Source organism: Falco peregrinus, chromosome 2 (assembly GCF_023634155.1).
Source record: "Falco peregrinus isolate bFalPer1 chromosome 2, bFalPer1.pri, whole genome shotgun sequence".
In the NCBI taxonomy this organism is placed as follows: domain Eukaryota; kingdom Metazoa; phylum Chordata; class Aves; order Falconiformes; family Falconidae; genus Falco; species Falco peregrinus.
The window spans coordinates 96,245,737-96,270,498 of record NC_073722.1 but is presented as its reverse complement, the minus strand read 5'-3'; the positions used below and the strand labels follow the sequence as shown (position 1 = coordinate 96,270,498).

General features: G+C 42.4%; 2 protein-coding genes and 1 long non-coding RNA gene across 9 annotated transcripts; 1 reads left to right on the top strand and 2 right to left on the bottom strand.

The window, feature by feature from the left end:
* CCDC62 (coiled-coil domain containing 62) lies at positions 1-15,523 on the bottom strand. 6 transcript variants are annotated; one of them, XR_008745569.1, is made up of 12 exons: positions 15,073-15,523; positions 14,649-14,844; positions 13,862-14,025; positions 12,997-13,098; positions 12,480-12,651; positions 12,298-12,399; positions 11,051-11,136; positions 10,002-10,102; positions 4,673-4,850; positions 3,914-4,045; positions 940-2,261; positions 1-183 (listed from the first exon to the last, which is right to left on the bottom strand). XR_008745569.1 is itself a non-coding variant. In XM_055794327.1 (12 exons), exons 1-11 carry the CDS (start codon positions 15,136-15,138, stop codon positions 2,175-2,177), a joined length of 1,386 nt encoding a protein of 461 aa, XP_055650302.1. In that variant the 5' UTR covers positions 15,139-15,523; the 3' UTR covers positions 1-183; positions 2,157-2,174. The 6 variants fall into 6 exon arrangements, 3 of the variants coding, with proteins under 3 accessions (XP_055650302.1, XP_055650303.1, XP_055650304.1); XR_008745571.1 differs by having other exon boundaries at positions 2,065-2,261; XM_055794327.1 differs by having other exon boundaries at positions 2,157-2,261.
* Positions 14,394-15,037, top strand: LOC114012226 (uncharacterized). The gene is made up of 2 exons (XR_003554553.2): positions 14,394-14,677; positions 14,812-15,037. It is a non-coding gene; the product is annotated as an uncharacterized LOC114012226 (long non-coding RNA).
* Positions 15,524-16,484: 961 nt separating the features above from the next.
* On the bottom strand, positions 16,485-24,747 carry DENR (density regulated re-initiation and release factor). Of its 2 annotated transcripts, none has more exons than XM_055794331.1 (8): positions 24,611-24,747; positions 23,149-23,263; positions 22,148-22,167; positions 21,779-21,863; positions 21,000-21,080; positions 18,787-18,903; positions 17,533-17,672; positions 16,485-16,767 (listed from the first exon to the last, which is right to left on the bottom strand). In XM_055794331.1, exons 2-8 carry the CDS (start codon positions 23,252-23,254, stop codon positions 16,723-16,725), a joined length of 594 nt encoding a protein of 197 aa, XP_055650306.1. In that variant the 5' UTR covers positions 23,255-23,263; positions 24,611-24,747; the 3' UTR covers positions 16,485-16,722. The 2 variants fall into 2 exon arrangements, with proteins under 2 accessions (XP_055650306.1, XP_055650307.1); XM_055794332.1 differs by lacking the exon at positions 24,611-24,747 and adding an exon at positions 24,431-24,569.
* Positions 24,748-24,762: the final 15 nt, after the last annotated feature.

Here is a 24,762-nt window from a genome sequence, read left to right as displayed (position 1 = left end):
TTGGCATAACTCTACGTTTTATTTCAAGATAAAATATATTCCCGCACCGTCACATTTTTTTGCCACTTGTCTTTCAAACGCTCAGAGAACCATGGGAAAAAAATGAGGTAACTTTCCACTGGAGCTGACGGGTTGATGATCTTCAGTTCTCTAAATTCATTCTATATAGGACCTCCTTACCCCCTGCAGAAAATTAAAAGATCTTGATTAAAAGGCAGGAACACTTCCCCTAAAATATATGAAGCAATCACATAAATGTTGAGTTACTATATGCATTTTCACATTATAAATACAATAAAAACATCAGAATAAAAATAGAAAGAGAAAGGTAAACAAAGCACTTCACAGTCTCAGGAACGCCACTGGAGTGTTAGGAAATAAAACCCTTCCAGTTTGTTTTGCAAAAAGGAGTGATCTTTGTGCCCTCGGCCAGCCACTGAGTCACAGTTTATGAGCAGTGGCACAGCCTACCATGTCCAAAACTTAATATATCCTTTTACTCATTGCTTTCCTCCTTTGTTCTTCAACTCTCCCCCACCCAATCTCTCTCTAAAGGAAAAACAACTGACTGACGAAAAGGGCTAGATCAGCTAGTTAGGAAATTAACCTCATGTTTATCAGTGCACCTGCCCTCCAACGATTTCAAAGCAACTAAAAAAAAACCCCAAACCCAAAGAAAATCAGTTCAAACACTTCTCTATAGGAAACTGCACAAACATTTCTAGACTCTGCAAAAGCTGCTTTGGATTTAACTGATCACAGTGATTCAGTGCCTTTTTAATTAACAAAGAAAATAAGAATTATGCAGCAGCCAGTGACTTGCAGAATCACCAAGTCTTGTCATGGATCTACAGTGAAATTGTGGGTATGTTTGTTCCACCAGCTCTTTCTCACTTGAAGCTCAACGAGATTATTTCTGTAGGCTAAGCATATGCTTACCACTTTGCTGCATCAGCATGGTGCTCAGCAATTTGGGGGATTTGCTCCTGCAACTTTTTAACAGCAGTAGTTTCAGGAGGCAAGTCACAGTGCTGGCTTCAATCTGTAAAACCTCCAGCTTCTTTTACCTTAGGGCTCTTTTCAGCAAAAAAAAACAACCCTCTCTACCTAGGAACATTAAAGCAGTGTAAGGTACTGCATTCCAGCTACTCAGCGTCCATTTCCTAGGAGAGCCCCATTAGCGTGCACTAAGCAGACCCAATTTATTTTGAAAGAAGACTTCGTGTCTCCAGACTTCATGCAGAAACAGCAGAGCATGAGGGTGCCACAAACCAACACCATTCCCCAGGGGCACAGAGGGTTTGGCTCCACAGGGGAACAGCAGTTCAGGGACGGAGAGAGAAGCACCAAGCACCAGCTTCCCCCCACCCGATTTAAGCTGATCAGTATGAGAAATCCAGTGCCACACAGCTTCACGCTCCAGCTTGCTGTGTAATCATTTCCCTTTGCAGACATGTGCTTGGGTTGGGTCAGCACGGGGAGCTTGCTTTTTTTGTCGATTTTTTCCCCCACTGTTGCTACTTCTCATTCGGTTTCATGTGCTGGTCAGTATTTTAACCGTATCTGGTTACTCTTTTGTCCTCAGAAACAGACAACATTGTGCTTATTGCAAGCATCCAAGTCACATTAGTAGAACAAATAATCAGAGAGTGAGAAATTTCCTGATTCAAAAAGAAAAAACAATCTGCTATGGGCAAGGCTGCTTGAAACAGCTCAATTCAACGCATTCTGCTTTTGGAGCTTGGAGCCCAGGAACAATATGCTAAAAAAGCCCTCAGCCATGGCACGGAAAAACACTTCCCAATCTCTTATTCAACAATGTTCCTATCTGTGATCCTGTTATTTGTAACACAGAGAAGGATTTTCACTACAATAAGCGGTGTGCAGGTACTCAGGAATGGAGCTGTGAGATTAGACCGCCGAGAGGATGAGGAACAAGCTTGAGAAAAGTTTAATTATTTGACTAAAGGAATTACTTGCTGCCTTAGTATCTGTTGGCCATTACAGTACTCATGAGAGTTTTACTGGAAGTGCACTCAGAGCAGAATCTTGTGCCAGGCTCACCTCAGGAGTCCGTAACTTCTATTCATACCACAGATGCATTGATGAAGAAGGAAACAAACCAACCAACCAAAAAAAAAAAAAATTGTAAACACCTCCATCCTCAGGGAACATCACAGTGAAAAGAATGGAAGCTCAGCACCTCTTTCTTCTGCAGCAGACAACTGGGTTCTTTGAAGAGCTTCTGCAAGTTCTGTTGTCTGTATTGTAATGCAAAAACACTAAGTGGAAATCAAAGAACCCAGATAATACAAGTTACAGAGCTGCCGGCTTCAAATCGGTGAGCAGCAGGGATACACCTTTTCACTGCCTCTTCTCCCTCTCCCAAGCAGGGCACAAAATCCAACACATACAAATGCTTACTGGTGAAATTTTCAGGGTTATATTTGATATAGATGATGTTTTAAAGCGCAGTTTAAAACAGCCTCAGGTAAACCTGGTTTTAAGCGTAGGTTAGTTGGCCTGCACAGACTAATGAAAACACGCTTGACAAGTTTCTGCCCAGAACCGCTCTGAAAGGAGATCAAAGTTATACAGATGGGTTCTGAAGCTCAGTAAACACACGCCCGTTTTATTTTCCATCCACCAAAGCAAGCATTCCGAAGGAGAAGCCGATTTCCAAGCTCCAAAATGCAGTCTCAGGTTCTAAAGCGGAGTCACGCTCGCTCCTAAAGGAGGGCCGGTTTAGCTGAGCTGGGACGTGCCAACCCGTGAGCAGAAGCCAGGCAGCTGATGGGGCTGGGCAAGAGCCACAAGCAGCCACTGTTTCAGAGAGAGCTTTTCAGGAATCCCTCCTACACGACAGTCTTTGCAAAAGACTACACTGCTGCTGTCTTTCACGCTGAATGAAATGCTGCAGATGAACTGCTCAACAAAATATCCTTTCAGTTTATGCTGGCACACAACCTTTATACTCTGTCAGTCAGTCCCAGCGCAGCTCAGGGTTTATAGCTCTGAATGTGATAAAAATGGCTTTGTCTGTTACTTACAGTAACATGACTCTGCTCAAGTTCTTCTCACGATAAAAGAGGTGCAACATTTTTAGAGAGAGGTAATAATACCTTTCAGGAGCAAGCTGAGGTTTCAGCAGGCAGCCTCCTGGTGAGGAGTCTGCTTTACAACCAAAAGCCTAAATTCTCCCTTTGTGATATGGATCAGCAAACTTTACTCATTTCTAGTGACAAATGGTACAACCTCCTTGTCAAACAAGGCAGAAATTCTTAAAAATATTGATGAAAACAAACCAGTGACCCCTTCTCCAGTTACTCCTATTGCCCATGTACTCACGACAGAAACTTCCTATCAGCGTTCACGCTCATAACATAAATTCCAGGACAGCTATAGACAGGTTATTCTCTTTGACCATTGAGTATGCTTTCTGACCCTGCAAGGAAGGAATTAAAACTATAAACCCACAAAAATTCTATAATAAAGTTATTTAGGCTGAGAGTCTGGTTTAAATTCCTATACAAAACTATCCTACATAGCACCTATTTCCTATACTGTCCTCCTTTCCACAAATATACCTAGCGTAATAAACCAGTTCTGAATGTAAGTCATACTTGTGTTCACTTTTTTCTAGACCTCCTACAGCTTGCTCCAAAATGACTTCTTCCTTCCATCTGTTTAGACACATGCAAAACTCAAATCCTGTCACGACCTTGAGGAGCCATAAAGAATCCTATAAAAAATTCCAGTACTTCAGGCTAAGGCAGGCAGGAATTTTCTCTTTAGCAAAGCGTCAGGAAGATATTGTTTATAATGGCCCAGCGCAACTCAAGCATAAGGGAAAGGATGTTCACAATTCCTATTCCTGGCCACCTAAATCTAGTCATGGCAGAGCGATACACACCGTATTATCATTGCCGCTGTCTGGACTGCGGCGAGGGCTCGCGCAGAGGAGAGTGCTAAGCTCCAGATCAGCAACCATCTGTCGAGACTCGGCCAACACATGCTGCAGCTTACTTATGGGGGAACTGGTGTCCTGGGGGAGACAGAAAGTGAGCCAAAGTTATGAAATTATCTTTTTGGCATATGTCAAAGGATTATAACATACCAAGAATCATCACTTTCATTTTGAAATATCTCCATTCCAAATACTAACTGCTCCAGACTGTGTAAATACTGATATTTCTAATAAACAGAGGTCTTTCCTAGTGTCAGCTTTTTACCTGAGCTTCTTCACATCCATGTGCATGTAGCACACACAACAGCAGAACTTCAGCGATAAAGGGGAGAATGAACAAAGACATGAGAAAGGGAAAACCAGGCAGAACAAGAAAGAAACAGTGTCCAATAGCTTCTAATAACTGTGTCCAAGTGTACTCAGATACTGTGCTTTGCTGGAATTACCAATTAGCCAGCTTCCATTATCCTCAAGCCTTTCATTTCAAAAGCTCTCTTTTATTTTTTCCCAACTCACTTATGCTGTCTAGACATATTAAGACCACGAGGAATTCTTCTGAAAAAAAGATTTACCACCTTTGCTTTAAGCCTGCTGTCTCATCATTTGAGTCCCTAGCTCTTCCATGCCGGCAGACATTTGCTTTCCTACCACGAGTCACAATTCCCCTTAAAATTAATGAAGTACATTCTGCAATAAAATACTGACTTGGTCCATGGCAGCACTGCAACATCTGTTTGCTGGCTCCGGCACTAAAAGGTTATTGATCTTCAGTGGGAAGCCTTGACCAGAGAATTTCTCATATCTTTGAGGCCTGCCTTCTTTCTGAGTGGATGTCAAAAAGGGAGCATCCGAGTGAAAAGAATTCAGATCCATATTTTCTTCGCTGTTAAAAAAATTAAGACATTGCCAGAAACAGTATCAGCATCCTTTTTAAGCTTTCAAAGGAAAATCATGGGACAAGGTAACATAAATAATTATGGGCCCTGAGCCAAGAAAACCATCAAGCACCTGAGATTACATTGTTCCTCAGAGTGGTTCCCATGTTTAACAGCTTCAATAGATCAGTTTCAACCTCTGAGGGCAACGGTTTGACATTCAACCAGTTTCAAGAACAGCTACGTCACCGTGTGCTTGAGTGTCTAGTTAACCTCGCAAAGAGCACACAAAAGGCAGTATCTAGTTCCTCCCAATGCTCTGGTACTCTTTCTGCTCTCCAACCCTACTCCCTTTTGGTTTTTTTTTAATCAACCGTTAGACAAATTAATATTTTGTAGGTGTACTTTTCAAGGGAATTTCAGAGCCTTTTGAAGTCATCATCTTATCTCAGAGATCACAGGATCGCTTTCCCCAAAAGGCTTTATTTTACTTATTTTTAAAAGACAGCAGCACACGATAAAGTGCTGTTCGGACAAACTATGATTAAACCAAAAAGTCAGTTGCCTGACTACCGTGTCAGTGCAGAGATGAAGCATATGACCTGTTGCCATACATCTTCCCTGAGGTTTTAAAGTGAAACAAAAAATATTAACTTAGCGCTGGGTATAGCTGAGTGTATTTAGGAATATCTGAAAAGCAATTTAAATGTCAGTTAAAGCAACAAGTTGTACCCTGCACATTATTACTGTCCAGACACTTGACTCACAGCCATCCCAAGCTTGTCCTAATACAAAAGGTCTTTAGCTCTTAATACACGTGCCAAATAATTGAAATGTCTCTCTCACACCTTTCCTACACTAAAAGTTCACTTTATTATAGCTGACCCTAGAGAAAACCAGTTCTCAATTCCTTAAAGCACCTTTTTATCAAAATGTACCAAATCCCTCACTCGGGTCCAGCACCAATGAATCACAAATTAAGACTAGAAATCATAAAAGCTGTTTTAAATTATCTCAATAATCTACTCTAGCAGTACAGGATCCCAGCAGCACCCTCAGCCTGCCCTCCGTCCCGTGCCATGCTTTCACCCAGACCCAGTGCTGTCTGTGGCTTGTACAAAGATGTGTCCCGGTTTCTGCTGGCACTTGCAAGCTATGCAGTGTTCATTTCCAACTGCTAATTTCCACTTCATACGGCTTTTAAAAATCAATAAAAGAGCAACCACCTCCCCAAAATAAAACGTTTCTGTATTCATCACACTTCTGAACCAAACAGAAGCACACGCTAGCACTGCTTGGATCGGGTACCTAATTAAAAAATAAGTATTTTAAAGAAAATATTATCTTCAAATTTACAACATTTCATTCCATAGCCTTCAGATACTTATTTTGGTGGAACAACACATTCCATGCTTAGCAAGACTGTTACAAAAAGATTTTTAAACGACATTCAATCTAAGAAAAAGCCCTTGCCAGTGATGCCAGCTCACAAGTGTCTGCTGTGTCTCATCGAACTCCTCTTGCAAAACGCTGGGATACAACAGGCTTTCTTTTAACGGAGAGAAGCGCGTGTTTGTGTGCCTCTGACAAGGAAAGGTGCTGGAGAGATGGGAGGCAACAAGCGGTAGCAGCCTAAAGCAGGGGATGTGAGGAGGTGCAATGAGCACAGCAGGTTTGAAGAATACACAGGTTCAGGTTTGATTTTGAGGCAGGGTGATGGCTCAAGGAACGGGTGGGCGGCTTAGTCCAGCAGCAGCAGACTGAACAAGTAACTGCTGACGCTCCAGCTTTAAAACCAGAATTGAGATAAAAATCCAAAGGCAGCAAATCTTGGTCCAACATAAATGAAGCTGCTAAGAGCACGCAGAAATTATTCCTGTGCTACGGTATTTCACAATCGCTCTTGCAGTTGGATAAGGTATTTGACTGCCTTAATAGCCTTCTTGTTGGCTGTTCCAGAATTCAAGAACTCATGTCAAAAATATTTGCTGGGCTCACAGGGAGGTGCCAGCACCCTTCCCTAAACACAAAATACATCATCAGCACTACAAAACACAGCAATGGAAAACTGGAGGATCCAGATTCAAGTCCCGGAAGGAATGCTGGGTTTGGTCTCTGCCATTAATGCCTTAACAGAAGCCCACCCTGAAGACTGCACTGCTATTGCCTTCCTCCCGTTTGTGGGGTGAGAATTCATTCCCTGGCAGATCAGCGTCAGCAAGAGGCTGGAAAGCAGCCTGGGTTTCACACCTAATCAATCCATCTCCAATTAGCAGGGCCCCTAGGACCAAATGTGGGCATCAAGAGAACCTGAGAACCCAGCAGCAAATCCCAAACGGAAAAAGCAGCCCTCCCCCACTGAAGGGTATCTGCCCTACCTGCATTGCCCAGGTCAAATTTGTTCCTTCTCCCCTAAAATCCCCTTAAGGACAAGACAAAAAGTGAACAGTTTTCATGATTCAGCCTCAAAAAGAGATTTGGAGGGATGGCAGCATGTCATTTGTGCTGCTAGGGGAGTATATAAGACAGGTCAGGGTCGATGTAAGGGGAATGGAGTCTTTTTAATGATTTATGGACAGTGGAAACTAGAGTCCACACACAGCACGAAGCTCAGCTAAGCGGTGGGAATGTGCCAGGCCAGCATTCTTTTTCAGTGGCTGCCCATTCACCTTGTTTCTGAGCAGGTCCGTCTCACTGCAGTAACAATTTCTATAATATTTTGGGTTTAAAAGGAACACACAATGAAAGTGTCTGGACATCAGATATTTCCATTCCATAACACTAATTTGTTTGGATGTTGGGCAGACTTGCTGGCTAAAATTCTGAGCAGGCTTAAACAGCTGTTCATTTATCGTCCTTGTCAAACTACCAGCTGAAAAGCTGCTTCTGTCTGTCTAAAAGGCAGTTATGAAATATCTGTAAAACTTCAGAAATCCTTCTAGATTTGGTAAATCAGTCAATTTTTTGAAAGGAAACAGAGGAACCAACACAACAAACGCACAGAGAGTCACAGCTCTGAATGCCCTTGCTTGTGCAGGCACAAAACCACCTCCATAAAAGCAAAGCATTTGTATCTCGCATACCTTCCAATACCACTAAGACACCTGAGTAGTTTTCTGACACTTCTCAGGATTGGAAACCTCATTCTGCTCATCCCCAGCCAAATGTCTTTTCTCCTCCCCCAACATAAACACAGGGAGTGAATCCCATGATCAAAGAGGCACTGGAGAGTGGACAGATTGCTGTCCTTAAATATTGCCATCTCATTTTCTTGCCCTGAGTGGGGAAAGCAGCCTGTGCGGAAGAGCTGTGTCCTACATTCTTGCCCAGCCACTGTGTGATTTCTCAACAGAAATAACACAGCCACTAAAGCATCACACAAAATCTAAGTTTGTTTCTTGCCTTACAGAAACATCCCTGTAGAAGTCCAACTCTGGTCAGAACGTATTTTACCCAGTAGATTTACAAGCAACCTAAGATTTTTTAAATCTGCATTTTTCTCAATTAGTTTATTTGGCAAGTTACATGGCATTGCAGTTTCTCCTACCCACGCAGCTCTTGGGGAAAGAGAAGTGAAAAAATAAATGCATAAAAATACAATCATGATACCTTACCAGCTATTTCAACTTATTTCACATTTCCTGCTTTTCAGGTTGGTAGACTAATCTTAAAACAGCAGTTACTTTACACATCACTTGAGATAATACAAATGACTGAGAGCTTGTACACCCAGGTTTCCAGAGAACTCCAGCTTGTACCTATTTCTTAAACATAACAAGCACATAACCTTTTTGAGGTAGCACATTTCACCTCTTGTGCATGAGACAGCTGCAATCTTTTCCATGCCGTATACTTCCATCTCCTTTCAAGGGTTAGAAAATCTTCAGCCATCCTGCATCTGATACTGGCTTCCACCATGCCTCTTCTTTTATGGTGAAGTTACTACTACAGGAATCAGATTCAGGCTTGTCAACTGCAGCAGGAGTCTCTGCTTTTTTGGCCAAACAGAATTCCACTTCTCTCTTCCCGTGTTTTATTTTTATTATCAGTTTTGTCAGCTGTGATGGTGCTCAGGATCAAAGTACTTTGTGAATCTACACAAGAACTGACGTTAAGACAATGTCCATATTCAGGTAAAGATGACTCAGATGTTTGTTGGTTTCTGCTTTCCACTCCATCCTCCAAAATTTCCCTCTTTCTCAATGGCCTTGTGTTGTTTGCCTCACAAAATACTTTGCTGCCTAGCTCATCAGAGCTTGATGCAACATCCTGCTTTTCTTCTTCTTCTTCTTCCATAAAGGCAGCCAAGGCTTTCACAACTTTTTGACACCGGTGTAAGTGCACTGAGGTTTCCTCCAAGTCTGATGCATCCAGTAACAGTCTATTATCTACTTCATACATCTCAGAGGTGGTTTTTACCCTACGTTTTGGAACTTGGGCAGTTCCACACTCCTCACACATTCCGTGTGCGCCCTCAGTCCTAACCGTGTCTGTCTCGCTGTTACGTTCAGGGGCAGAGAAGCCCATACCCATGGTACAATGATGCCAGATAAAGAAAACTCTAAGAAATACTACATTTAAAGAGCGTACACAATTGTACTCAAGGTCAAAGCTATGCATTAACTGGAAGCTGTACCCACAGTTCTGAGGTAGTTCATAAACCAACAGGCAGCGGTATCCTGCCAAAACCTGACAGAAGCCTGTCCAGATTTGGCTGTTACTTTCCAAAATCAGTCTGAGACTTCCCTCACGTTTTAAATAGTGTAGTGATTCTGTCTGACCCTCCAGGGTGTGCACCATTTTCCTAATCTGAAAGCAAAACCACCTTTAATTTTTAAACAAAAGTAGTAGCGGGCCAGATTAAGACCCCTACCACCAGACTATTCCATTTTTAAACACCTCATTAACAGTCCGGCCTGCATACAGCACTTTATCCTGTGCCTGATACCCATGGTGCCTCCTGACCAAGTCAAATAATGGTATCTAACAGCTTCACTGGGATGATTGTGCTTGAGTCCAGCAAAGCCACCTTGACACTGCACACATCTATTTTAGGATGGTAGTTGTGGCTCAGCAGTGAAGTCTCTCTCCAAGAATAAACTACTCAAAAAAAAAAAAAAAAAAGGAAAAAAAAGGAAAATAAAATTTTAAAAAGTTACCTTCTTTCATGTGCTGCCTTTTCATGGTTTTGCCTTAATTCCTGAGAGCTCTCCAAACTGACATGAAGAAATTGCAAGTCACGCTGCTGTTTTACATAGATCTGTTTAAAGACAGTCATGCACATTTAGTGGAAGTCTGGAATGCAGGAACGTTGTCATCAGGTACTAACATGTCTGCCTTCCAAAAATAAGCTCAAAACATTTTTATAAACAGTATCTGTAGTCCAACTATTTTACAAGCCTTCCAAATCTAAGTGGCCATCTCTGCATGTATTTAGAAAAACGTTTTGCAGCAATAAACAGTATTTCTAGAAGATGACTGCAGTGTTGTTCTAAGATGGAACGACACTGAGCCATAAATACAATATCATTGCTGTTATTTGATATTTAATCCGTGTTGTTATCATGTTGTTTGAAGTTATGCAGAATTACAGGACACGAACGACAATTATGGTACTTGGCTTTCACTGCAGGGGATTTTTTTGTAAAGCTAATGTATAGGATAACACACTGATCAATTACTTGCAATGAAAAAAACATGCCTTGAGAAGCCCAGGTGAAAACACTGGGTTTAAAGCTCTCTTGAAAAACAAATCTTTCAGGACACCGTGCCCCTTTATGCTGCGTAAGTTCACCTTGGGCACGTGTGTGAGTACGCGTCACTCCCCACTGCCTTTCACGTGACTTCTGGAGCCTGGCACTCTCTGGTCACACACACGCACTGGTGAACTCTTATCTCACTGGGGTGCCCCCACTTTCATGCTGTGAGGGTGGTATTTACTCATTGCAGGACCAAGTAAATACAATTACGCAAAAAAGGCTAAAAGCACCTTTAAATAAAATTAAAAACACATGGTACAAATCCTTGTAACAAACAAAAAAAATTAGCATTCTATAGAGATCCCAGAAAGGCAGAAACAGTACATTTGAAGTTTTTTTCTTAATTAATAGTAGTTTGATCTAACTTTTTTTATACTGTTCCACGCAGATCTGATGTTATTGGACAATGCTTTCATAATCTGAGAGTACAAACACAACTGGAGTTGTACCTGTCGCAAACTTGGTAGTTCTGTGTTAGTCCATGCTTCTTTAGACTTGGCAAACTGAAGTTGATCCTTTCTCTTTGTTTTCTCAACTGTTTCAAAACAGACACAATTTTTTAATTAAAGTGAATAGAAACAAAGCTATTTTTATACAAAAGTACATTTGTTAACACATACGTCTGTAGCAGTAGAAACAGGTACCTAACCAAAACAAAAGCATTTTCTTAAGATCAATTGGATTTGTTTCCCCTCCAAATAAAAAGAGCACAAAAACCTTAAAGCAACTAAACAGATCAATTATTTTCCTCAGACCTTCCACCAACACCTAAGCTTTATTTTACTAGCAGCAATATTCTGCTTCATTGACCAATTTATTTTACTTTTTCATGTTAACATTGTTCCATGGAAAGGAAATTCTGTAAGTAATTCCAATTCATGCCTTGTACAGGGAAGTGCTAGGAAATACTTCCCATTACTATTGTTTTTAAAATCATGAGACATGGGATCAATATTTGGCAAAGGTAATGGCAGATAAAGGGTGATAAGCAAGTCAATCATCTCACAGCAGAGGACGTCTTTGGTCACCTAATCTTTCAAGGTACATATCACTTGTCTGCAAGAGTACTGCAGCAACCATCAGCCTGCCTTTCCTATCCACTGCAGCACAGAGTTCCTCTCTACCCAAAACCAAAGCGAAGATACCAACAGAAAGCAAGCTGCAGTTTACCGAGCCCAGAATATTAAACCAGCCTAAACCAAACCTATCAGTTAAAGAAATGCAAGAGAAAAAGTGAATTTGTGAACATACTGCTGCCATACAAACACCAGAGGGAGCGGACGGGCTGGTAATTTCATAGAACCTAAGCTTTTGGGTTTGCATGTGGCTTCTTTTCAGTAGGTCATCATTTTCTATGAAACCTGTCAGAGCAGAGAATGCCACCCCCAGTTATTGAATTAATACCACAGGAGACATGAAAGCCTCAAAACTCTTCAAGAGAAAATCCCCTGAGCCATTCACTCCTCCATACGAAATCATATTGAACTTTGTGCTTTTACAAGATATTATTAACTGTCCCTGCAGAAGCCCTAGATACTGCTTTCACAGAAGAATAACACACAAAGGTATATACCTTTATTAAACTACAAGAAAGCTAGGTAAGAAGCTGCCTCCTTCACAGGTATTAGTGAACTCTTGTCTAGAAGTCTCTGAGCTGTTGAAAGTAAGGCATGAAAAGCCAGCTGCCCACACTTACCAAGAAGTGCGAGCTTGGTCCTCAAGCAGACATTTTCTTGTTTGAGGTGAATTATTTCTTCCTGCTGCTTATTATTTTCTTTCATCTTTTCACAGAGGTCATCTTTAAAACAAAATGTAGTATTTCCCAGAATGAAAAGGAAACATGCTGGTCTAAATTAGGTGTCCAGTATAAACATTTACCTTTCAGCTTATTTATTTCAAGTATTAGTTCTTTCAGACTCATTTTGAGGTCTTGCTTTTCTTTGTTGAGATGGAATTCCTCTGTCTTTGCTGCACGCAATGCACTTTCCAGCTCTCTGAATTTAGATGTAAACTCAGTTATGTCATCAGTTGCTTCAAGTATAGCCTTGTCCTGAAATATGAAAGAAAATAAAACAATAATCAGGAATAAATCCTATGTATGGATTTTTATGAAACAACAGTAGATCTTACTGCAGTAGTTACAGCTACTTCACAGATTTTCTTCTTGAGCTCTTGAGGAGACAATGTAAAAATCAAAGCAGTTTATGTATCAAAGAAACAAGCTTGTTTATGAAAATAAACCAGTTTATTGTTTGTTGATCACTTTTCCTTCTCAAACAAGCCTAGGAATTAGACAGCAGTGAGATCAACGGTGACTAAACCACTGCAGTACAGTCATCAATAACCACACGGCAGTTGCACCCCATTTAGCGCCTGATGAGACGACAGATGTTACCTTCAGCTTAAGCATAGTAAGAAGCTCCTGTTCTCTCGCCTGCAGCTGGCCCATTTTAGCAGACAGTTCCAAAACTGAGCAGTAGAGACTTTTGTTTTTCTCCTAGTGAACAGAAATAAGTGTCAGCTACTACTTCAGTGATTCAAAGCTACTACTTCTCCAGCAAGTGTGTGCGCAACGTTATTTAAACATCATGAATAGCAATGAGGGATTCCGAGCAAGCTGTGAGGATCTGCAGAAAAGAGGACTAGAGTAAAAACTGTTCCTCAATTTGTTACAACGAAACTTGCTTGCAATCAAGGGTCTTCATATCTTGCATGGCTTAGGTCAAGCCAATTAGACAGATGAAAACGCAGAATACTGCTTTGCTTTATTGCACAGAGGGGAAGAATTATCCTGATAAACACATCATTGCCAAATCACATTCAAAAAATATCTAGAACCCTTGAACACCAATTATTTTCATATCCTTAAACCAGTTTCAGAATGTTACAGTTCACCACAGTAACCAAAGCTGTAAATAAAACCTTCTGGATCTTCCTAACCAAGTACCAGGACTGTTCTGGGGGCTGAACTGCCTTTTGCAATCATAGTGCCCGACATTTTTGGAGGCATGGGTGGTTCTGAGCAGTGCTCCCCAAAACTAAGCAGACAAACAGCAAACTCCAAATGCTAGCTTAGGAAAGCCTTTTTTTTTGTTTTTCCCCTCCAGCAAATCAGAGCCAGACCTTAATCTGTTACTGTACTAAAAGACAAATGCAACTCAGGAGCCTTAACAGGATTTACTCACTAGTGAAACTCACAAACGCTGCTGACATTCTGTACACGTGCAGACTGCAAAATCAGACCATTACTCAACTCCTACCTCCAGAGCCTGACAGTGAACAATTGCATCTGTCCCTTTTTGAGACATCTTCTTAAAATTCTGTTGCGTATTTTCAAGTGTTGTCTTCCTGTCATTCTGCTGAGATTCTAAGAACTTTAACCTTTTGGTCGGTGATTTTATTTCATTTCCCTTGTTCAGCTCATCTGAAAAGGAAGGAGACAAGGTGTCTCTGAGAAGACAGCTCAGATACTGTCATGCAATTTTAAACATATCAGAAATAATTTAATCCCGTGTCTTAAAATCACGCCATTCAGAAATAGATGCCTACATTGCATACTCCAAAGCAGGCTTTCCTAGCTGCTCAGGTCAGATGGAATAGGAATTTCGTGGTGACCTCTGTACTACGGCTGTCAAACAAGCAAACAAGACTGTGCAAAGCTGCCAGGTGACAAGCTGGGTGGCTCAAGGATGATGTCAGAGCTGTGCACCAAAACCTCAGGGCACAGGGCTCTGCAGTACACCAGTATGTTTGCAAATTGTTCTTGTCCCACCCATTTATTTAATCAGATGGGGTTTTTTAAAGAATCCACAGAAAGAATGTACATATTCCAATGAGAAAGAGCTATCCAATTATCATACTCCCTTCAAGGTCAGACTGCTTTTACTACCATTGTGAAAGCTCTGATTTCAGAAAGAAGGCAACCAAATCTAAGGGTGAAGGGTAGGAAATGATTCCTTATATGACACAAAACTGTTAGTGAGGGGTCTAAGCATCTGAAAATACTTAAAAGACCAGGGTCTTATTCTTTACATGCACAAGACTTACTATTGAGTAAGCTGCATCGTTCTGCTAAGGTGAGCATTTTTTGCCAATCATCTTCCCAGGCTAGCAGCTGTCTCTGATAGCGACGACGCGGTTGCAGTGTGAGTTCCTTAACACGATCTTTCAGTTCTGCAATTAAAAGCCTGAGTTCTGGCCTCTCTTTCAGAATGGTGCAGTTCTCAAGGCTCGGGAGAAGTTTCTATAACATGTAAAATACACGGAGCACCTTTCAACACAAAGCAGCAGTGACAAATTCTCTACTAAACTGGAGGGTCGAAGTTAAAAAGCTTTTTATGTTAGTAAGGGAGGCCATGCCAAAAAGCTGACGGGACCACCTGCGGTCCCTGACAGCTCATCAGCAGCACAATGAGTAAATACATGTTAAAAATCGAGCGCTCCGATCGTTAAATTTGCTTTTTTTTTTTACCTGGGGCGAAGCAGAATGCGGCGCTGACGGGTTCATAGCGGGCGGGGACGCATTGCTGCCAGACATGAGCGGTACCGGTGCCCGCCCGGGGCTGCCCCGTTCCGCACGGGGGCTGCCTCGGCCTAAAGCACCCGGTTACCGGCCCGGAGCGCGGCTCAGCCGGCAGCCCTGCGGGAACGGCAAACGCCAGCCGCTGCGACCGGGCCGAAGGGGCAGCGCAGCCCTGCGGCCTCCCCCGCCACCGAGGCCTGAGGAGGACCCTGAGGGGGGCTGTGAGGGCGGCCCAGAAGGGGCCCTGGGGGCGGCCCCGAGGTGCCGCCAGCTGGGGCCGGCAGATCCCTGCGCCGGCTGCTCCTGGGCCGGGTCCGCGCCCCCCCCGGCCCTCCCGCAGCGCCAGGCCGAGCCCCAGCTCCCACCCGGGCCGCCCCCTCAGCCCCGTCGCTCCCGCTCGTTCCCGTCGTAGAGCAGCTGCCGCAGGCCCCGCCCCCTGCCGGGCGGCCCTGCCGGTTCGATTCCCGCGGCCCCCCGATGCCGCGCTGCGGCTGGAGCCGCTCGGGTAACGGGAGCGTTAATTACGTTGGTAACGAGAGGTGAGCGAGAACGCGCCTGGGCGCCCAGCACGGCCGTTAACCACCCTGCTCAGCTTCTCCGCGGAATTACTCCAGAGATACAGCCGTCTCTTGAGTTAACACGATCCTCAACTCAATCCATCGACTTACCAACAAAAATCACAGGACAAAGGAACTTTACGGGCAGAGGTAGGTCCGGTGCACGGCGGGTCACCCCCCTGGGTTTCATCCCAGCAAGGTGACAGCAGCCTGTCAGTGCCGGCAGTCTGCTGCCTGGGAGCCCTGAATGGTATTAAGGGAGCAGAGAAATGAAAAGCCCCAAATCCCAGAGCGCCCAGCACCTGCCTGCTGCCTTCCCAGGCTTTGGAAACCAGCCATCCGGTTCGTTACCGCCATTCCTGGGCTGGCAGCGTGCTGAAGGCATGAAGCCATGAGAACGGCCTCGCCTAGAAGAGCAGGGCTGTTAAAGGAGAGTGTTTATTATGAAAATAGGCTACATGTTTCAGACATGCTCACATGTTCCTCAGTGTTTCCACTTCATAGAATAAAACAGTTCAGCTGGCAGGAACCTATAACCATCACCTAGTCCAGCTGCCTGACCCCTTCAGGATTCATTTTGCTTTTAATTGTTAACAAACCTTTAGAATGTTTATCCCACTCTGATTTCTCAAATTTTACACCAGGAAATCAGACGTACAAGTTTCTGTACATTAGCTATATGCCTTATTAACTTCAGTTCATCTGAAAGGTGAGCAGATGAAAAATAAGCTTTTAATGATTTCAATTATGATTTTCCTGTAAAATTGCTAGAGGGAACTAGCTGTCAAGAAAACAGAAACTGTATTCAGTGAGGAACAGCAATTTTATTTAAATCTACTTCATGCGTAAGCATGATAGAACCCCAGTTTAACTTTGGCAAATATCACAACAAAAAAACCCAAACAAGCAGCCTATACAGAACAGTGAAAATGCCAAGGATACGGGCTCTCTACAGTTTCACTGCAGAGCAAATGGATTTAGAAGCCTCACTTGGGCTACATCATTTATAACCATATGATTAAATAAAGTTAGTCTTTCATGATCACTTCTTGACTTCACCAAGATCTTCAATGCTATCATCATCCACCTAGGGAAAAAAAAAAAGCCAAAACACAGCATATTAAGTATATTTTCTCCTGACATGTCTCACTCAGCATTCACCACTGTACATGTCAGTGCGGGAGAAGCATGCAGCACCATCCTAGATTCCCTGCTGTAAATCCTACGTGAGTGACACAGGACATGGGACACAGCTGAGCCCATGGGCTCTCAGTAAAGACAGGCCCCCAGAGCTCTCTCGGAAAGAACTCACCTCAGGAAACACCGCCACAAGGGAGAGTCACAGCAAGCGCTTGCAATTACAGCAGCGCAACCAAACCTCTCAGCCATCAACATTTCAGTTCAACCCAACATTAGCTAACATTTTCTTCTGAAGCACAAGCGTGTTTTGTTTGTTGTAATTTTTAATTAATTTTCAATATTTTAAGAGATTCTGAAAAATAGGGTGGCAATATAAGAATATATAGGCATTCACTGTTAAGATAAGTGTCACAAAGAAACCAGAGAGATTTGACAGCTGGACATATCCCGTCATGCCTTCCTCGCTGTAGTACCCACAATAGCAGCACTACATGTTTAGGAGTTACTGTTTCTTGGGACAATGGAACCAACATTTGACTTCAAGTTTGATCACCCCTTAACTTAGTCATTTGTAGGCGGGAATGCAACAACTAGTCTTTTATATCTGTGCAACAATCTGTGCTGCCAAAGGTGAAATGCTTTTTCAAAACCATTGGAAAGTCACAGGTTATTGTGGAAAACCAGAGCTCTGACAGAAGAAAGGGTTTATTACCTCTGGCCACTTCTCCTGGATTACATCGATAATGTCATCTGTAAAATCCCCCTGAATGATGATTTCGTCTTCTCCTGTTACTGAGGCACCACAGGAAAACTTCTGAGCAAAAAACCTTTGTGCTTCCTTAAGATCAATTTCTGTTGACAGGAAAATGGACAGTTTTAAGTACAGTCACTGTCATAAAAGTATTTTCTCAAGTTTAAAACCAAAATCTTGTTTTAATGGTTGAAAAACTAGTGGCAGTTTACAGTTGCTACAGTTTCTGTTGAAAGCAGAAGCCTGTTTACATACAAAACAACTGACTCTACAAACCTAGCAAACTTCTCAAGGTAAAAATTGCCGAATGTCCTCTGCACATCCTGCTTATGCAGGTGTGTGCTACATGCACTCACCAGAAAAGCGCATACAGAGCTGTTTAAAAAGCACCTCCAGTTCTGCATCACTTCCATAGTTATTGAACAAGTTTTTCCATAGAAGTGTTTCATTCTTTTCAGAAACACGTCTGAACAATTAAGATTGACTTCCAGCACGAAGATACGTACCCAGTTCAGATCAAGCTAGTGCATATTACTGATCCCACAAGAAAACCAACGATACTCTCATGCAGGAAACGTGTAAATATCTTGTTAATACAACCAAGGTTAAAACTTGCCTCTTTAACAGAATTCATGATCAACGTGTGAAGTAAGATATTGTTATATACACCAAGCGGCTGTTTGCCACTGACCCGAAGCTATGTAGGACAGCATTATTAGTGTACTAATTTGGTATAATTATGTATTGGTTATATTATACATACCAATTATATTGGTATATAATTACTTTGGCAATAATTCAACTGCGTTACTAGAAAGGCAGTTAAAGCCTTACTTCATCAGCCTTGAGAAGATGTAAAATTAATTGTCAGTAAATATGTTATTGGTTTGCTGAAAATAAACGTTTTTATAATTAAAGACAGTAAGACTGCTCCAATGTCTAACAAGTGGACTGCTGTGGGAAGCCCTGTTTCAAAATAATAATACCTGTAACCCTGTTTGTTTGAAAACACCATGGAAATAAGGACTTTAATTATCACAGAGGGAAGTGAGTGTACCTTTGGCATGCTTTGGAACTGCTAAAAGCACCTTGGGACTCTCACCTTGCACAGATGGAAGCAGATCACTCAATATAATACAATCAGAAGAAATCTCATGAGGTTAAAGACAAGCACATCTAAACCCAACAAAACCCACGTAACAAAAGTCAACTCACCAAACGTTGCAAGGCCACATACTCTCGTGACATATTTTTTCTTCGCTCTAGGAATTTTAGCTATCGTAACTTTCTGTGGTACAGTCTTCTTTTTCTGTTTTATCTGACCTCTTCCACCTGTAAAACAGAGCATAAGGTTACATAATTAGTTAAATGATCTCACACTTCATCAAAGAAAAAAGCATGTAACATCAGATTTCATCCCTATAAACAAGAACTGCCACTTCAGTTTTTTTATTATTAAAGGTCTCACGTAGTCATACTTCAATATTACAAGCAATAACAATATATGCGTGTCAATGTGTGTTCAAGTGCAGCTTGCACAGCAGAACCCTGCTACCATTATCAGAAAAGGGTTTTTCCCCACACTTTACTGATCACTGCACTACACTTCACCCTTCTTCCAGGAATTGTGCTGTAGTTGCAATCCTAGGAAAAAATTGTTACTTTCATGTTTTTCATAAGATTAAGATCCTTAGGGTTTGTGACTGAGGCAAAGCAACCTATGACCATTTACCGAGGACACGAGGAGACGTCTACTTGGGCCACTGGGTTAAACAGCAGATTAAGTTCTAGATACTGTGCACAACCCAGTCCAAACCATGTATCTTTATACGAGCCAGCACAAAACACCACACCTCTGAAACAGAAGCCAGCTACAGTAGTTGACTGCCAAACTTCCACATGATTTAACATCTTCTTTCTTACTGTCTGTTTCTAGGCCAACCTGAGGCAACATTTCCCATATCAGGCATTTATTAGCCCCAGTAAAGTTTGCAAAAGATATATTCCACTCATTAGGATTCTGCAAGTCAGATTAAGATCTCAGCTAACTTTGCATACACTCATCAAGTTACTCCAGGGTAACTAAAGTCTCATGTTCTTGAGCCTTCTCAGCATGAAAACCTAAAGAATTTCTGACAAGCAAACTAACCACCCCTTTTAGGAAACTAAACTCCTTTTCCTAACATGCAGCACTTTCAATTCTACATTACTATAAATCGCTATCTGATAATTTAAGACAGTAAACTGTCTTAAAATTTCCTCAGTAAATTTCTGCAGAGTCTTTGTAAATGTTTGTTTTTCCTCTCCCTCTTTAACAATCTCCTATCATCATACGTAACACCATACGTTTTCATAAAATTTTAGATTCTAGGAGAAAATCCCTAAATATTTTATACACTATTTAGAATCAAACTAAAAACTAACTGCACCACACAACACGATAAATTCATGTTGAAAGAAAATGTCCTGAAGTCTCTGGGAAAAGCATCCAAGCTACAGAACATAAATTACTGTTGCCACTACATGTAACCTACTGACAAGGTAAACATAACTGGTTACCAAGACACAAAAATAAAACATCTGCAGCTATACATGACTTAAAATCCAAATCTTATTTGGCTATTAGCCATAATTTCTGACACACTACAGAAACAACTGACACTCCTTTTATGTATTATTATGTACATTATAAAAATAATAATTTATGACTTAATATTTATTTATATTAATATGCATTAACAGGCAAATGCATATTAACAACCCCAGTATTCTAATTTATAGTGGAAAGTATGTTAATTAATTAAACAGAAAGAACTCCAATGACAGAAAATACAAGTGTATTTGTTTCATGTATTTTCTATCTTCCATAGGTGTTTTTTAAAAATGTTTTTCGTTAATATTGTCGGGAAGAGACGTAGCTGTTAATGAAGACATAGGTGATAAGTGTTAAAAGCATAAAACCAAATCCTGTTCCATGAATACAGAGGAGGGGTAGAAGGAAAAAAAAAAGCAAAAGCAGTGTCACAAAGCATTAATAGAGGAAAGAAGTCCTGGTTTACCCTGCAAGCAACCTATAAACCGCTGTTAAACAGGGCAGAAACAAGTATTCTGGGAGGCAAGCCAGCTGATTTTAGGTTGAGAATTACTCCCTGAATAAGTGCAATAGCAATGACAGAAGCAATCAGACACATGACGCAGGGTCATCTTTCACTTGCTGTTCCTACTACCCAATCCTTCCATCAGCATACATCACCACACTAACTCTGCTACCACTGGAAGAAAGATATTTGACATCTTCCGTGCAGAGTCAAAGTGTAGCTAACAAACAAAATGCAAGAAATTTGTGCCACAGTCCAGACCAGCAGGTGAGAAAGGGATGCCCCAAACTGTGTATAAATCAGTACCACAATCAACTATTTAGACCTTGCCTCTCTTTTGCTTCTTCTTCTCCTCTTCTTCTGCAGTTCCTTGGCCTTCTCCAACCCCAGCCTCCTGTTTAGGTGAATTTTCTTAAATACATCAGAAAGGAATGGGGAGAAGAAAGAGAACAAAATGAGTGGTCAGACCACCACAGCCTTACAGAACAGGAAGTTAAGGTACAGTGATATTTTGCTAAATCCTAAACTCTTCGCTTAAGTGCAGCAGCCCCTTGACTGACAAGTGTTACACCTTCATTATAGCACTTAGGCAAACTAGATTTCAGAAAAGCGTTAACTCAAAGATACAGTTACAATTTCAATACAGCCTATTTACATAATTTCCAGAGAGACAGAAATTAATTACAGTGTTAATATTGAAATGCAAATTTCAATTTTATTGAAATTGAAGTGCAAATATTCAAATGCAAATCAACAAGTTTCCTATTCTTAATGACCTTTCCTCCAACCACCCACAGTAGATTGGACAGACATAAAATCCAGTGAACTAATTAGATGAGAAACAAGTATGTGGATAACTGGTTACAACAGGAACCTTAAAGCTCAAACATTATTACTGAAACTACACTTTGTTTATTCAGTGTTTTCTGACATTATCAAACATCCACAAACATTCACAGCATCCAAAAGCATGGAAGATACCTAAGAAAATTATTAACTTTCACACTTGATACAGCAGGAAAAAGGAAGAGATGAGAATTGGAGAAGCTCAAAGATTTCTGAGTATGTCTAAGGGCACGTATCAGCTAGAAAACAGAAAAGATTCTTACCTACTGTAAGTTTTGCAAACTCATCTGGAAAATTCTTTTCTAACCATTGTCTGCATTTGGTCACATCAGGCATGTACTCGCAGTACTAGAGAAGAAAGGTCGTATGAACATTGTTAGCACAGTACAAACTACATCACAAATACACCAAAACACATTTGCTATTCAGCTCAGCCATTTCTCCTTAAGACAACTGAATACAAATACTATACCAGAGCACATAAGAAACCTCGTGTAATCCTAAAGATGACAGTGGCTGAAGCACAGAACTACCACAATTAAGAAAAGCCAGAAAAGATCAGAAAGAATCATCACAATTAGGAATCACAGGACAGAAAGAAGAAACTCTAACAACAAAAAAAATTAACTCACCTCTGTTGGCAATGAACAGACTGGAGAAAGAAGGGAGGGGAAAAAAACAGATTACAAAAAGAACTTCTCCACTTACAGACTTAAGAGTTAAATTCAAAATTACGTTTTACAGTTAGGGATGACTTCTTGCATCATAACTTCTGGTTATAACCACACATTGACTTAAAAAGCTTACTTTATTGATACAACTTTATATTTTAACTTTTGTCTCATTAGTCATTTGCTCACGTGGTCTGCATTAGGATAAAACCATCACAGCAAGAGCAGCCAGTCAACGAAGGAAGGAGATGCCTACAGCTTTGGAAAAAGTTACAGAAAAAAACACCAGTTCTACCTAAGGCGAAAGATATACCTAATAAATTACCATATAATTTGCTTAGCTTTCTGTTTCCCAAGAGCTGTCAAAGACCAGAAGAGGGGACTGAGAACAAATCCAAACCAATTGTGCAGACTTTCACACACAACAGGGATTCCTTCCTAATCCTCTGTATTCAAGCTGAAAGCAAAATAACGTATTTATCTAAAAAAAATGTCATGATTATTTACTTCCCTTTTAAGCTTCATCCACATAACATATGTAATGAGTAAACAATAATTCTAAACACAGCGCAACAATTACTTTTCATGACTTCTAACTTTATTTCTTATTGTTATACTAATGCTTAGAGGCCTTTTCTGTGCTGAAGGCTTTACTGGCTTTCTGCAGGAAGAGATCTCTGCTTGACATTTTGCAATCTGAGCACCACTCCCACTTCTTTTACACATGGAAAGCTGTTAGTACCTCCACCTCTCAGAGGGAAGACCCTACGTACCCTACATTTCTCCACAATTGCTTTAGATAAAATACATAACACAAGCTATTTCAGAAAGGTCAAGCTGACTGTGGTCTAGCTTCTCAATAAAAGCTGACCAAGTCTCTGATTCTCTCATGCTTTCTGCTAGGCTGCCCTCACAAACAGCACATTGTAAGAATCGTGGATAACTGCCCCTTCAGCACTTGCCTCCGCAGTAGAGAACCCGAAGAGGATAGTCAGCATCTGACCTGGCACCGCTCCTTACGTCTCCTCTGCAGTCAGGGACCACAGGCTCAGCTACATCTGTGGCCATGTCACAAGCCTGGAGGTCACAGAATGAAAGAATCAGGACCTCATTTCTGGGTTAAAGCCATTCACATCTTTCCCAGCTCAACAAGAATCGCAGACAGTGACAAATCCCAGAGAAAACAGGCACAATAGTATAGAGTAGATGAGGGAGGAAAAAATAGGAGTCAAGAAATAAATGAAATAATATGGGGAAATGGCTCCAAAAGATAGGAAGCAGTATGGAATTCTAACATAAGGGGAAAAAACCCAAAGTGACACAAAATGCAGAGTAAAATGAAGAACAATCTGTGACAACACCACATGGAATTCAGAACACACTGGATTAAGCGAAACGTCAAGTATCATGTTAAACCAGTGGCATACAGACAGTAGGTGCACTGGGGGAGCGGGGGGAGGCACTGCCAGTGTATTAGCAAAGAAAAAGGGTCATTTAAATCAGTGTCAGCTGAGTTACAAGCTGATCCTAGGACACTGGCAAAAAACCCCAACAAAACAAACTCAACCCACTAATATACTTAATAATGGTTTACACACACACATTTAGGCAAGAGGCTTAAAAAACAGGAGTCAAGAGGGAAGGGTTTTGCAATGCACAAGAAGTCTCCCAGGATCATGGGAGCAAGCAGGATACGTGCGTGGAAGACCCAGAGCCAGGGTGCTGCACAAGCTGTGCCTGGGCAGTGAAGACTGCTGAGGGAACACACCAGGGTGCCAAGGGTGGGGGGTTTGGGGCAGGGGCCACAGGGAAATGCGCAGACAGTCACAGTGAGGGGAAGGATGCTGGAGTACTCATGGAGATCCCGAATCAGGGAGTGGGGAGGGTGCTGGGCAGTAGGGGGTTGTAGAAGTCGGGGGGAAGGGTGCTGGGGGGCCAGACATGCTGGGGAGCAGAGACATGGGGGGGGAAGGGCAGGGCTGAGGGGGAAAGAAAAGGGGGGTCAGCGCTGAGGGGAAAGGGAAAGAAAAGGGGGGTCAGCGCTGAGGGGAAAGGGAAAGAAAAGGGGGGTCAGCGCTGAGGGGAAAGGGAAAGAAAAGGGGGGTCAGCGCTGAGGGGAGGGGAGAGAAAAGGGGGGGGCAGCGCTGAGGGAAAGCGAGGGGGAGCAGAACACCGGAGCGGGAAGGATGCTGAGGTACGAGCGGTGAAGGGGGGTGAATGCGAGGGCAGGCGGAGCCGCGGTACCGGAGGAGAGGGAGCGGGCCGGTGCCGGGAGATGAATACCGGCAGCTGCGGGGGGGGAGGCCGGCCGGCAGGACACCGGGGCAAGGCCGGCCGCCGCTGGGACGGGGCAGCGGCGGAGCGCCGCTCACGCAGAAAGAGGGGGGGGGGGGGAGCCCAGGGGCGGCAGCGGCATGGCGTTACCCGGGAGGCCCCTCAGGCCGCGGCGGCGCGGCAGCTCCTCCTCCTCCTCCGGCGGCGGCTCCACACACCGCGCGGCACGTGCGCCCTGGCCAGCGCCGCCGCCGTCTCGCGAGAGCCCACGCGGCCTGACGGGGCGCGGTTTGAGCCCGCCG

Excerpts from the sequence above, each read along its gene's own strand:
- DENR (XM_055794331.1), bottom strand. The coding sequence starts at position 23,254 with ATGGCCACAGATGTAGCTGAGCCTGTGGTCCCTGACTGCAGAGGAGAC. Across the intron at positions 22,168-23,148 it reads TCGGGTTCTCTACTGCGGAG|TCTGTTCATTGCCAACAGAG; the intron begins GCAAGTGCTGAA and ends TTCTTTCTCCAG. Across the intron at positions 17,673-18,786 it reads ATGTGGCCTTGCAACGTTTG|AAATTGATCTTAAGGAAGCA; the intron begins GTGAGTTGACTT and ends TCCTGTCAACAG.
- CCDC62 (XM_055794327.1), bottom strand. The coding sequence starts at position 15,138 with ATGTCTGGCAGCAATGCGTCCCCGCCCGCTATGAACCCGTCAGCGCCG. Across the intron at positions 13,099-13,861 it reads TTCACTGTCAGGCTCTGGAG|GAGAAAAACAAAAGTCTCTA; the intron begins GTAGGAGTTGAG and ends TCTGTTCACTAG. Across the intron at positions 11,137-12,297 it reads GACCAAGCTCGCACTTCTTG|TTGAGAAAACAAAGAGAAAG; the intron begins GTAAGTGTGGGC and ends GTTTTGAAACAG.